The 13,956-nt window shown below is 39.5% G+C and overlaps 1 protein-coding gene across 13 annotated transcripts in view; it reads right to left on the bottom strand.

The window, feature by feature from the left end:
* Positions 1-13,956, bottom strand: part of ZNF148 (zinc finger protein 148) — a 152,906-nt gene that overhangs the window by 64,124 nt on the left and 74,826 nt on the right. For 7 of the 13 annotated variants that reach the window (XM_081085404.1, XM_081085393.1, XM_081085398.1 and 4 more), the window contains 2 exons: positions 10,333-10,506; positions 9,068-9,416 (listed from right to left, as the gene is read on the bottom strand). In XM_081085404.1, the coding sequence (XP_080941530.1) occupies positions 9,068-9,400 (333 nt within the window). In that variant the 5' untranslated portion in view covers positions 9,401-9,416; positions 10,333-10,506. The remainder of the gene's footprint in view (positions 1-9,067; positions 9,417-10,332; positions 10,507-13,956) is intronic. The other 6 variants (XM_081085397.1, XM_081085405.1, XM_081085400.1 and 3 more) reach the window with 1 other exon arrangement.

Here is a 13,956-nt window from a genome sequence, read left to right as displayed (position 1 = left end):
ATGCAAATCAAAGCTACAATGAGATACCACCTCACACCTGTTCGAATGGCTATTATCAATAGGAAAAGTATAATAACAAGTGTTGGAGAGGCTGTAGAGGGAGAAAAGGAACCATCATTCACTGCAGGCGGGAATGTAAACTGGTTACAACCACTACGGAAAACAGCCTGGTGGTTCCTCAAAAAATTAAGAATAGAGTTACCATATGGCACAGCATCGCAAAGATACATTCACCTCTATAATCAGTGCAACATTATTCACAGTGGCCAAGACATAGAAACAACCAGTGTCCTTCGACAGAGTATTGGATAAAGAAGATGTGGTACATATACACAATGGAATACTACTCAGCCATAAGGAAAGATAAAATACTGCCATTTGCAATAATATGGATCTTGAGAATATCATGCTGAACAGAATAAGTCAGACAGAAAAAGTCAAGAACCATATGATTTCACTCATATGTGAGATATAACACCAAAAACAACAAATGAACAAACAAGACAAACATACAAAAACTCATAGACACAGACAACAGTATGGTGCTTATCAGAGGAGGAGGTGGTGAAGAGGTAACAAAGGGTAATTCATCAAATATATGATGACAGAAGGAGATCTGACTTTGGGTGGTGAACACACAATGCAATATGGAGATATATCAGAATTGTACACTTGAAACCTACATAATTTTATTAGCCAATGTCACCACAATAACTTTAATTTAAAAAGAAATTGCAGGAGAAATTAAAAGATATGCAGAACCAAATGAAAATAAAAATACAACTTATCAAAATTTGTGGAACACAATGAAAGCAATGATTAAAAGAAAATTTATAGCACTGAATACATCCTATCTAATAAAGAGGGAATATGCTAATTGACCCTCACACCATCGCAAAGATGGCAGCAATAAGGAGGGACTGTGCTAATTACTGCCCTGCCCTCAAAGATGGCGGCATCCACAGCCAATAAGGAGGGAATATGCTAATTGACTGTCATGCCCTCAAAGATGGTGGCGCCCAGTCCCCTCATCCCCACCAGGGCCGCACGTGAGCAGCAAGGCCACTCCACACTCCTGTCTCCAGAGTCCCCCAGTCCCTTCAACCCCCCAGCCACCCAGGGCCGGCCCAAGGAGCAGGAAACCAGGGCTGGCCAAGGCTTGCGCTGCCGGCAGTGGCGGCAGCAGAGGTGTGATGGGGCGTCGCCTCCCACCCAAGGGCTCCCAGACTGTGAGAGGGGGCAGACCGGGCTGAGGGACCACCACCCCTCCAATGCATGACTTTTCATGCACCAGGACTCTAGTATATTAGAAAAGAAGATCTAGGAGAATCTGGTCAAGATGGCAGCACAGGTAAACATGGTACTTGCTGCCTCCCACAATCACATCAAAATGTACAACTAAAATACAGAACAACCATCAATCCAAACCACCAGAAATCTAGCTGAATGGAAGTCCTACAACTAGGGAATTATAAAAGAAACATATCAAGAATGTTAGCAAAGGCAGAGACACAGAGTGGAAGCGCAGAACCAGCTGATCCCACACCCAAGTGCAGGAGTTTAAAACTGAGAAAGATATCTTGGATGTGGAGATTTCCCTGAGGAGCAAAGGTTCCCTGCCTCACACCAGGCCCCCCAGCCCAGGTTTCCAGTACCAGGAAGAGAAGCACCCACAACTTCTGGCTGAAAAAAAAACCAGCAGGAATTGTGGATGAGTGACACAGAGGCTGTGGGAATCCCAGGCACTTCCTCTTAAAAGGACTCATGCTCTCATGGGACTTATTGCACTCACTTCCTCTGAGTTCCAGTGCTGGGGCAGCAGCTTGGAGATACCTGGGACATTCAGGGAGAAACTAACTTGTTTGGGCTCAGGGTGAGAGCTGGAGGAGCAGCTTTCTCGCAGACAGAAGTTTTGGCACAGGCCATTATTCTTTTGCTGAGCCACAGAGCCAATAGGTTGCACCATTATCTAAATCTCCATCGAACTGGCTCACACTTTTTGCTCCACCTTAGAGATTCCCCTGAGCCCCTGCCCCTCCCTACCTGCAGGCTCATCCAAGCCATTTCCAGTGGTTTTTCCATACAAGTGGTCTCTTTTGCCTCATGCTTTGGACTTTCCTAAAATTGCCAGTAAGTAGCAACTGGCATCAGAGTGCTTCACACCTCTCAATAAGTGGCCCCAGGCCTGAAACTAGTGACAGCTACCCTGGTTCAGAACTTTGCCTTTTCTGGGCACCTCCAAGCTCAATCTAAGTAGCAGCCATCTGCAGATGGCTTTGTAGCTCATGCTGGCTGGCACAGGGCAGGGCATAGGCCAAGGCTGACTTTGCACCTCCAGGGAGGCCCCAGAGCCAGTGCATCCGGTGGTCAGCTTCAACCATGCCAGATTACAGTCCTACCACCTCTACACACTCAAAGAGCGGACTCAGTGAGCACCAAATCCCCACTGAAGCAAGTCCTGCTCCATAAGGTCAACTCCTGCACAGCAAGTCTTCTGCTATAGTTACAGCTAATCTTCACAACCGATTGGCCTGGGGGGGGGGGGGGGGCGGGGTGTCAATCCCTCCCACTGACGCTGAATTACAATAGGACAGTGAACACAGTTCACACAAGGGCACACCAAGAATGCCCAACTCAGATGACTGGAGAGGCTGAGCCACTGGGCCTTACAGGACACCTAATACACAAGGTGACTCTACCAATTCCAGGAGACATAGCAGATCTACATAATACATAGAAACAAACACGGGGAAGCAGCCAAAATGTGGAGACTCAAAAACATGTCACAAATGAAAGAACAAGGGGAATCTCCAGAAAAGGAACTAAATGAAATGGAAGCAAGAAAACTACTAGATACAGAATGCAAATAATGGTTACCAGTATAAGGATGCTCAAGGAACTCAATGAGAATTTCAAGAAACTTAGTGAGAACATCAACAACATAAAAAAAGGAGCAATCAGAAATGAAGCATACACTAACCAAATAAAGAATAATTTACAGGGGATCAACAACAGAGTAGAGGGTGTTGAGAACGAAATCAGGAATATGAATATAAGGAAGCAAAAAAACACCCAATCAGAACAGCAAAAAGAAAAAAAGAATCCAAAAATATGAAGATAGTGTAAAGAGCCTCTAGGACAACTTCAAGGGTACCAACATTTGCATCATGGCAGTGCCAGAAGAAGACAGGGAGCAAGAAATTAAAAACCTATTTGAAAAAATAATGAAGAAAACTTCCCCTCCCAGGTGAAAGAAATAGACATACAAGTCCAGGAAGCATAGAGAGTCCCAAACAAGTTGAACCTAAAGAGGGCTACACCAAGACACATCATAATTAAAATGCCAAAGGTTAAAGACAAAGAGAGAATCTTAAAGCAGCAAGAGAAAAGCAGTTAATTACCTACAAGGAAGCACCCATATGACTTTTGGCTGATTTCTCAACACAAACTTTGCAGGCCAGAGGGAATGGTGAAAAATATTCAAAGTGATGAATAGCAAGGGCCTACAACCAAGATTACTCTACCCAACAAAGCTATTATTTAGAACTGAAGGTCAGATAAAGAGCTTCACAGACAAGAGAAAGCTAAAGAAGTTCATCACCACCAAAACAGTATTATATGAACTGTTAAATGGTCTTCTTTCAAAAGAAAAAAAAATTCTTTTAAAGATCAAAAATATGAACAAAATGGCAATACATACATATCTACCAATAATTGAATCTAAAAATAAACGAACAAGCAGAACAGAAACAGACTCACAGATACAGAGAACATCTTAATAGTTGCCAAATGGGAGGGTAATGGGTAAAAAGGGTGAAGGGATTTAGAAATACAAATTAGTGGTTATAATATACTCATGGGGGTACAAAGTACAACATAATTAATATAGTTAATAATATCCTAATAACTATGTATGATGTCAGATGGATGAGATTTAGCGAATGATCACTTAATAAATTTTATGTCTAATCACCAAACACCTGAAATAATATAGTATTGTATGTAAACTATAATTGAAAAAATAAAAAAATAACGATTAAGAAAAAGAAAAAAAATCTGAAAGAAGATCTAAAATCAATCATCTAACCCACCACCTTAAAAACCAGGGGGAAAAAGAGCAAATCAAATCCAAAATAACACAAAAGAAATAATAAAATTTAGAACAGAAATCAATGAAATTGAAAACTGGAAAGAGTGAAAATCAAAAGCTGGTTCTTTCTAAATATATATAAAATGACTAAGCTCTACTGGGGAGAGAGGAAATGGGAAATTTCTTCAGTGGATAAAGAGTTCAGTTTTACAAGATAAAATGGTCTAGAGATGTTTTACAATAATATGAATATAGTTAACACTACTTTATACTTAAAATCTGTATTTTAAAAAGGGCAACAAGACCCTAACTAGCCAGGCTTAAAAAAAAAAGGAGGGGGGGGGGGGCGCGCAGCAAGCCTCTACCCAGGCTAAGAAAAAAAAGAGAGAACACATAAGCAATTAATATGAAAAATGAAAGTGGAAAAATGAAACTAGATCACCAACTTACACCATACACAAAAACAAACTCAGAATGGCTAAAGGACTTAAATGTAAGACAGAAAACCATAAAAATCCTACAAGACTCCCTAGGCAGCAAAATAGCAGACATATGTCGTAGCAATATCTTTACAGACACAGATCCAAGGGCAAGAAAGATAAAGGAGAAAATAAACAAATGGGACTACATCAAAATAAAAAGCTTCTGCACAGCAAAAGAAACCATCAACAAAACAACAAGAAAGCCCACTGCATAGGAGAACATATTTGCCAATGCCATTTCAGAAAAGGGAAATTTATAGAGAACTCATATAACTTAACAAAAGGAAGATAAATAAACAATCCAATCAAAAAATGGGCAAAGGACCTAAATAGACACTTTTCGAAAGAGGACATACAGTAGGCCGAGAGACATATGAAAACATGTTCAAAGTCACTAATCATCCGAGAGATGCAAATCAAAACAACAATGAGGTACCATCTCACACCTGTCAGAATGGCTATCATCAACAAATCAACAAACGACAAGTGCTGCTGAGGATGCAGAGAAAGGGGAACCCTCCTGCACTGCTGGTGAGAATGCAGACTGGTGCAGCCACTGTGGAAAACAGTACGGAGTTTCCTCAAAAAGTGAAAAATGGAACTCCCATTTGACCCAGTGATCCCACTTCTAGGAATATATCCCAAGAAAACAGAAACACCAATCAGAAAGGATATATGAACCCCTATGTTCATAGCAGCACAATTTACAATAGCTAAGATTTGGAAACAACCTAAGTGCCCATCAGATGAATGGATTAAAAAACTGTGGTATATCTACACAATGGAATACTACGCCGCTATAAAAAAAAGAAGTAACTTTTAGCACTTGCAACAGTATGGATGGAACTGGAGAGCATTATGCTAAGTGAAATAAGCCAGTCGGAGAAAGATAAATATCACATGATCTCACTCATATGTGGATATAATGATCAACATAATTTGATGAACAAGAATAGATCCAGAGATAAATGGCAGGGGAAAGGGGTGCGGTTAGAGAGCAACCAAAGGACTTGTATGCATGCGTATTAGCATAACCAATGGACACAGACACTGGGGCGGTGGGGGCTTGCCCGGGGTAGGAATGGCTGGGGGAGTCGAAGGTGGGGGTCAAGCAGGGAAAATGTAAAATTTTATGTAACATGTAAAATTTTAGACAACAAATAAAATAATAAAAGAAAAAGAAAAAGAAAGTGGGAACACCACAACAAGCCTTCATGGAGATTGAGAGAATAACAAGGGACTACAATGAACAATTCTATACTCACAAATTTGATAACCGAGATAAAATCAATCAATTCTTTGGAAGATACAATTAGCCAAAATTCACACAAGAAAAAACAGATAATCTGTGTAGGCCTATATCTGTAAAAGAAATTGAATCAGTAATTAAAACCTTCCAAAAAAGAAAATATCAGGCCATATGGATTAAGTGGTAAATTCTACCAAACATTTAAGGAAGACATTATACCAATTCTCTACAATCTCTTCCAGAAGACGGCAGCAGAGGGAATACTCCTAACTCATTCTAAGAATTCAGGATTACTCTAATATCAAAATCAAACAAAGATATTACAAAAAAAGAAAACTAGACCAATATAGCTTATGAACATAGATGCAAAATCCTCAAAAAAAAATATTAGCAAATTGAATCCAATCCTATCTAATACAAGAGAAACATGGTAATTAGCGTACAACCGCTACCCTTCCCATTGGCTAATCAGGCCAATATGCAAATTAACTGCCAGCCAAGATGGAGGCTGGCAGCCAGGCAGCTTGAAACTAACATGAGGCTTGTTTGCTTCAGTGACGGAGGAAACCAACGTTCCCCGCCTGCCTTGCTGGCCTCTGAGCCTGCAGTTTGAAACATTGTAACAAATATAGAAGCTAAACAAAACCCCAGAAACCTGCTTTCAGCGAGACGGGATCTCAGAGCTGGAGTTATACATTGTTTTGATTATAGAACCCAAACAAACCAGATACCTGCTTTCAGCAGCAGAGGCCTCAGAGCTGGAGTCAGAGCTAAAGCTGGCCCAGAATAAAAAAGAAAAAAAAGAAAAAAAGGAGCGGCTGGGAGCTTCAGTCACTCGCCAGCCTGAAAACAGCCCTCATCCCCTCACCCAGACTGGCCAGGCATCCCAGTGGGGACCCCCACCCTGAAGGGTATGTGGCCAATTGCAAACAGCCACCACCCCTCACCCAGGCTGGACAGGCACCCCAGTGGGGACCCCCACCCTGATCCAGGACACCCTTCAGGGCAAACCAGCCAGCTCCACCCATGCACCAGGCCTCTATCCTATATAGAAAAGGGTAATATGCCTCCCAGCACCGGGATCAGCGGAGCCGTGAGGCCTCCCAGCACCGGGAACAGCGAAGCCGAGAGGCCTCCCGTCACCGGGATCAGCGTGACAGGGGGCAGTGCCCAAACCCCCAGATTGCCCTGCGGCTCTGTGTGTGACAGGGGGCAGGGCCACAACATCCCTATCCGTCCTGCTCTGTTCGTGACAGGGGAAGGCGCCCCAACCTCCTGATCAGCACTGCTCTGTGCCTGATACGGCGGAGCTCCCCAACCCCCTGATAGCCCTGTGGCTCTGTGTGTGACAGGGTGTGGTGCCCAACCCCCCCCCCCCCATGGGCCCTGCTCTGTGTGTGACAGGGTAGAGCCATAACCTCCCCATCGGCCCTGCCCTAAGTGTGAGAGTGGCAGCGCCCCAACCCCCCAATTGGCCCTGCTCTGTGGGTGATAGAGGGCAGCGCGCCAACCCTCACCCCGCCCCCCCCCCACGGGCCCTGCTCTGTGTGTGATGGGGTAGAGCCATAACCTCCCCATTGGCCCTGCCCTGAGTGTGACAGTGGCGGCACCCCAACTCCCTGATCTGTCCTGCTCCTTGTGTGACAGGGGGCGGTGCCCCAACTCCCCTATCGGCCCTACTCTGTGAGTGACGGGGGGAGCTCCCCAACCCCCCTGATGGGCCCTGCTCTGTGCGTGACGGGGGAGCTCCCCAACCTCCTGATTGACACTGCTCTGTGCGTGACAGGGTACGGAGCCCCAACCCCCCTGATGGGCCCTCCTCTGTGCGTGACAGGGGGTGGCACCGCAACCTCCCCATCGACCCTGCCTTGAGTGTGACAGGGGGTGGTGCCCCACCCCCCAATCGGCCCTACCCTGAGCGTGACTGACGTTGGCATCACAACCTCCCAATCCGCCCTGCTCTGTGCATGACAGGGGGCGGCGCCCCAACTCCCCAATCGGCCCTGCTCTGAGCCTGACCAGGGGCTGCACCTAGGGATTGGGCCTGCCCTCTGCCACCCGGGAGCAGGCCTAAGTCAACAGATCGTTATCTCCCGAGGGGTCCCATACTGCGAGAGGGTACAGGCCGGGCTGATGGCCCCCCCACCCCCCTGAGTGCACAAATTTTTGTGCACCGTGCCTCTAGTAATGTATAAAAAGAATTATACACCACAACCAAGTGGAATTTATTCCATGTATGCGAGGCCAGTTCAACATTCAAAAATCACATCAACCTACTAAAAAAAGAAAAGGCTATTTCAACGGGCTATGTAAAAATTGGTAAGCATATATACTAGAACACAACTATAAGCAGTTATCCATTTATTCACACTATGTGCCAACTATTGGGATATAAGGGGAAATAAGACAAACTTCATGCTCTTGTAGAATTTACAGTCTATTAGAGTCAGAACACTGAACAAGCAATCACAAGCCCCTAAATCAGGGACTCAACCTAGACTGGCAGGGTGATGGTGATGAAGCACTAACTAGGCTAGAAAACAGGGAGGGGTATGGCTTAGGAGGATATTATAAGCAGGATATATGAAGGTCATGAATCAAAAGAAAATGTACAATATATTAAATGTACTGAAAGGAATCCAGGTTTAATATCACAGAAAGAAAAGAATTACATATGGTTATGGTTTTGCTGGTTATCAGGTAAAATTAAAAATACAAGACGGAAAAATCTTTATGGGTGCCTACAAAAGAATACCTTAGGTGATGAGCCATGATATCTACAGTAAATAGAGAAGACTAAAGATCTTAATATACTTTCAAAAGATGAAAAAATAAAGAAGGCAGGAACTGCTAAGTTATAGAATTTGAAGGAAAGCCCTTCAAGTGCATGCTCTTTTTCTAATTATGCTCAAGATTCAATCTTTCCACCCATTAAGGAAAAACTCAGAAGTTAAAACAAAATACTTTAAAAATTAAGCACTTAAAATTTAACACACAGTAATCCTGATGAAGAAATAAATGTTATCCTGGAAAAGATAAGTTTCTAAAATGTATGTAATACAAAAAGTTAATTTTGCATTTTCCAATATAATTTACGTCAATGTTAGTGTATCTATTTAAGAACACCAATGTGAACTATTTAGCCATTAAACGTTTTCTGAAATTTCTTCAGTGACTTGTAGTATTACCCAATACTAAATTATGTCTCTAATTATATGCTTAATATTTTATAAAGGAGCTACTTACAGGGACATTCAGTGCATACTGCAGTCCTTGGGGAAGTCTTTCATGTGTTTCCATCTGCTCTTCATCGTTTTTCACTGTTTCCTCATGGACCATGAGTTCATCATGTGATATCATATCCTGTTGTCTCATTTCACTTTCCTGTAACACTTCATCTGAAGCAAGGATCTCCTGGTGGGGCAGACTCCGATCTTGAAGTACCGACTCCTGCAGGTCCCCAGACACAGTGGACTGGCCAGACACTCCACCCATTACCACCATCGCCCTGGAAGACTGCATTTCGTCTATGCCGCCACATTTAAGAAATAATCCTTCCAGTTTGTCGTCAATGTTCATGCTTAAGTATAACTGCCTAGAAAGACCAAGTTTGGTAACAAAGCATAGTAAATTAGTTTTATATGTCTACTTGATAATTCTTTAATTCAAATTATGAAAGTATACACTTTAATAGAAAAACTTCACTCGTGTATTTCAGTATTGCCTCCAATTTTTAAATTACTAAGACTAGTAGAGCAAAATACAAATTTTCATTTTTGTCTTAAAAACATTCTCTAATCTATTTTTATGAAAAATGAGCCTGACATTAAGGAAATATGTATTTGTAATAGTCACAGGATTCATATCCTTTAGGATATTAAAATGCTTTATAAGAAGAAGAAATACATTCATTAAGAAATAAACTGACAAAACATTATCAGGCAAGTCATAAAATAAACTTAGAAACAGTCACTAAATATATAACATAATAGTGGATTACAATAATCAAAGAGACAAACATTAAAACAGAAGTACATACTTCATTTACCAAACTGGTAATAACTTTTAAAAAATTAAGTACAATGTTGAGGTGGCTGACGAAAAGACACATCTACTGACAATGGGATTAAAAATTAGTTCAACAATTTTCAAAGGCAATTTGGTCTATATATCAAAAGCCATAAAACTGCACATATTCTTTGAACAAGTGATTATACTTTTAGGAACCTATTCTGATGAAATCAGTAATGCATACAAAGATATACACGAAAAATCACTGTAGTGTATGTAACAGTGAAAAACTGAAAATGTACTATATATTCAACAAAAGAAAACTAATTAAATATATTCATACATATGCTTTAAAACTAAACTATAGTGATGGCTGCACAACTCAATAAATTTACTAAAAATCACTGAATTGTACATTTAAAACAGGTGAATTTTAATTTTATTGCATGTAAATTATATCTCAATAGGTTTTTCTTAAAAAATAAAATCAGAATGGCTACCCTTGGGAGGGGCTGCTGATAGGAGGCAGGAAGAGAAGGATGTCTGAGAGCTGGCAATGTTTTTTCTTGAGTTGAATGATGGTTGCACAGGTGTGCTCACTTTGTAAAATTGCAAGATGTACATCTGTGATATGTGCACATTCTGTCAGTTGTTACAGTACTTCAATAAAAAGTCTGTTGAAACAAAAAATCCATATAGTCATAAAAATATTCTTTAAAAATATTTTTAAATGTGGAGAAATATCCCAATATAAAGGGAATTGTGTGTTTGCGTGTGTGAATGTGCACAGGTTTATCTAAAATATTAATATTAACATCACCAAAGGATGGTAAAATTACCAGGTTTTCTCTCAATTATAGTTATCTCTAATTTGAAAATTTTCCACAATAAAAATTTTTATAAATGTTTTTAAATTTCTTTAAATGTAATAAAAGTATTGTCATTACTAATATAGTCAAGTAGTTGTACATGATTAAATAGGTCATGATAAAAACTAGACACTATTACATTATCTTATTTTCTCTATTATTATACAAAAGCCAAGCAATATTAAATCTGCCCTTCTAACTCTGGTTGCTATAAATTCATATTCCATTGTGCTATTCTAGGAACTAACAACAACAACCATGAAATTCAAAGAAACATTTCAAAGAAGGTCAAAGCATTGGTACAAAGCTTGTTTTTTTAAACTGACTTCTATCATCAGATTGTGTGAAATAAACAGACATACCCTACCCAAGGAGAAGGGACCATAATTAGTAAACACATTAACTATGTTTCAGTTTAGTCACCTCTTTCCCAAATCAATAATGCTTACTGCCTTGGATCATAGCTTTCAGAGGTAAAATAAATAATCAGTTAAGTTCAAATACACTACTGAAATTTAAATACTATTTCTTTTACTAAGGTTTTTATATAGGGAGAAAATTTTACTTAAATAAATAGCTAAAAACATATAATAGCAAAGTAAACAAAATAAAAATATAATTCATACTTGCTAATCTTGTTTTCCCTGGTACCAGGTACTATCAGTCTGGATTACATAGGACAAAGAACCGAGAATCTCATTTCACTTTTTAAAACTCTAAGTAGCAAACTTAAAATCTAAAGAAAATATATTTTAAATATACTACCAAATAACTGTTCTCTTCAAATATTCTGTTATCACATTTCTTACAAAATAAACTATCCTATGACTATGTGAAACTTAAGTTTTTGAGGGTTAGAATTTGCTTATTTTGGACATTTCTTTGGAAATCCTTACCAAATAAATTATATTCTTCTAATCTATTTACTGTTTTCTTAAAGAATTAGGAAAGCCCCTAACTTAAAAAGAACTTATATATACAGTTGCTGCTACAGTTGCTAGTGCTACACAGTTTTGTTTTGTTTTTAAGGAGATTTTTGGCTCAGTGGTTGAGTGTCAACCTATGAACCAGGAGGTCATGGTTCGATTGCCAGTCAGGGCACATGTTCAGATTGCTTTGTCAATCCCCAGTAGGGGGTATGCAGGAGGCAGCCGAGCAATTCGCTCTCATCATTGATGTTTCTCTCTCTCTCCCCTTCTCCCTTCCTCTGTGAAATCAATAAAAATATATTTTTTAAATTAATTAATTAATTAAAATTAAAAAGGAGCTTTTTAAAATATAGTAGCTGTATAAGAAGAGATTATTAAATTATCAATTTAGAGAAACTGACCTAGGACAGAACTTAGTTTTTAAATAAAAGTGGCCGAAGTTGAAGCTGACTTGTTAAGCCAACACAAGGTCCACATTTCCCTAAAGCAGAAGTACCCAACTCCAATGTTCCTGATCACATACCTTATCAATTTTTAAAAATTTAGCATATCCTAATACATCTGACCTTTGCACAATACAGGGATAGGAGTACTGACCCCCTGCATATAACTTTTAATTCCCCAAAAACTTAACTAGTCCCTTGATATCCTTAAGGGATTGGTTCCAGGACCCCTGTTCAATACCAAAATTCGAGGATGCGCAAAACCTTATAATAAAACGGTGTGGAACAACGCATACAGTCGACTCTCGGCATCCACAAATTCCCAACCGAGGATCAAAAATAAGTTTTTTAGGGCTAAAACTTATTCAATGTATGGTTCGCTGAATCCACAGGTGTGAAACCTGGAAATACAGAGAGTCACTATATATTTATTGGGGAAAATCTGCATATAAGTGGACCCACACAGTTCAAACCCATGTTGTCCAAGAGTCAACTGTATATGCATACTATTTTAAACTAAACACTTATAACATTGTGTTAATATATAATGTCCACATCAACAAACACAAATATGTAACACATATATACATATATATACACATATATACTAGTGTATATATATATATATATATATATATATATATATATTTCTTTTTTTTACTCACCTTATCCCTAACATCAGACTGAAACAATTAGAATTGAGGAAGTCAAAGTACTTTGGAGATACAGAATACTTTGAGGGAAAAGGCAGGTTTGCATAAAGTGCCAAAGTAAGGGACTTAGAACAGGAAGACAGCAAACCTCAACAGAAGTGGTAAATGGAAAGGGAAATAGAAATACTGTAAATGGAAGACAAACTTGACCTCTTTGAAAATTTTCTTAAAAACAGGCCATATACACAGAAAAAATAATCCTCTCTTCCTTTTTTACATACGGGTTCTTATTCCTATGACCATATTGGCTTAACCTATAAACTATTTTTAAGACAATTTCCCTGAAATACCAGAAAATACTAAGATAACACAGATTTCAATATCAATGAACAATGCTCTGATGAGGTTTTAAACTAGCCTTGGAAAGATCTATCCAAAATGAAAACTACATGTAACCCTGACCCAGCAACCTCAGTGCTAAAAATACATACAATCCTGCGGGCTTATTCATGAAAATTAACCAAAGATATATGTACAACCCTTTAATAGGAAAAGATTGGAGACAACCTAAGCATCCACTGCCAAGACTTATTCAACCATACAATGGTATGCACACAGCCATTAAAAGGAATAATGCAGCGGGGACAGGGGCAGGCTAGAAGGGGCCAATGGGGGGGAAGGGAGACATATGTAATACTTTCAACAATAGGTGGTTGCTATATGTGCTGAAAAAAAGTTCTCCAAGATTTATTAAGTGAAAAAAATCCAAGAGAAGAAACAGAGACAAATAGCATGACCCATACTTGTATCACATACCTCAGCTAGTGTCTGGACAGAGTAAACTGAACAGGAAATAAAACAAGGCTCTCAAACAAAAAAAGTTAATTTCACCATCCCTATAGTAAAAGGGAAAAGTACAAAGCTACACCAAGAGAAATGACAAAGGTCAAAGTTATTGTCCTTAACTTTCCCCCTCTAACTTCTAATGATCTCAAAGATCTCATGTGCTTCACAGCACATTCAAAAATCCAAACACAACAAAAGGTCCCATGCTCAAAATTTAACACAAGATACTTCCCTTTTAAAATCTCAGTGTTTTTAGGGAGGACCAGATAAATTTAAAGAAAATTCATGTAATCAATACACATTTCGAAGTGAATAGTTAAATGTATTTTCCTGATAAATCTTCAAAAAAAAGCCAACTGTTTTTTGACCCAAATGTCTGTGCAA

Source organism: Myotis nattereri (genome assembly GCF_964212035.1).
Source record: "Myotis nattereri genome assembly, chromosome: 3".
Classification (NCBI taxonomy): Eukaryota; Metazoa; Chordata; class Mammalia; order Chiroptera; family Vespertilionidae; genus Myotis; species Myotis nattereri.
The sequence above is the reverse complement of the archived record's forward strand: the minus strand, read 5'-3'. Positions and strand labels throughout refer to the sequence as shown.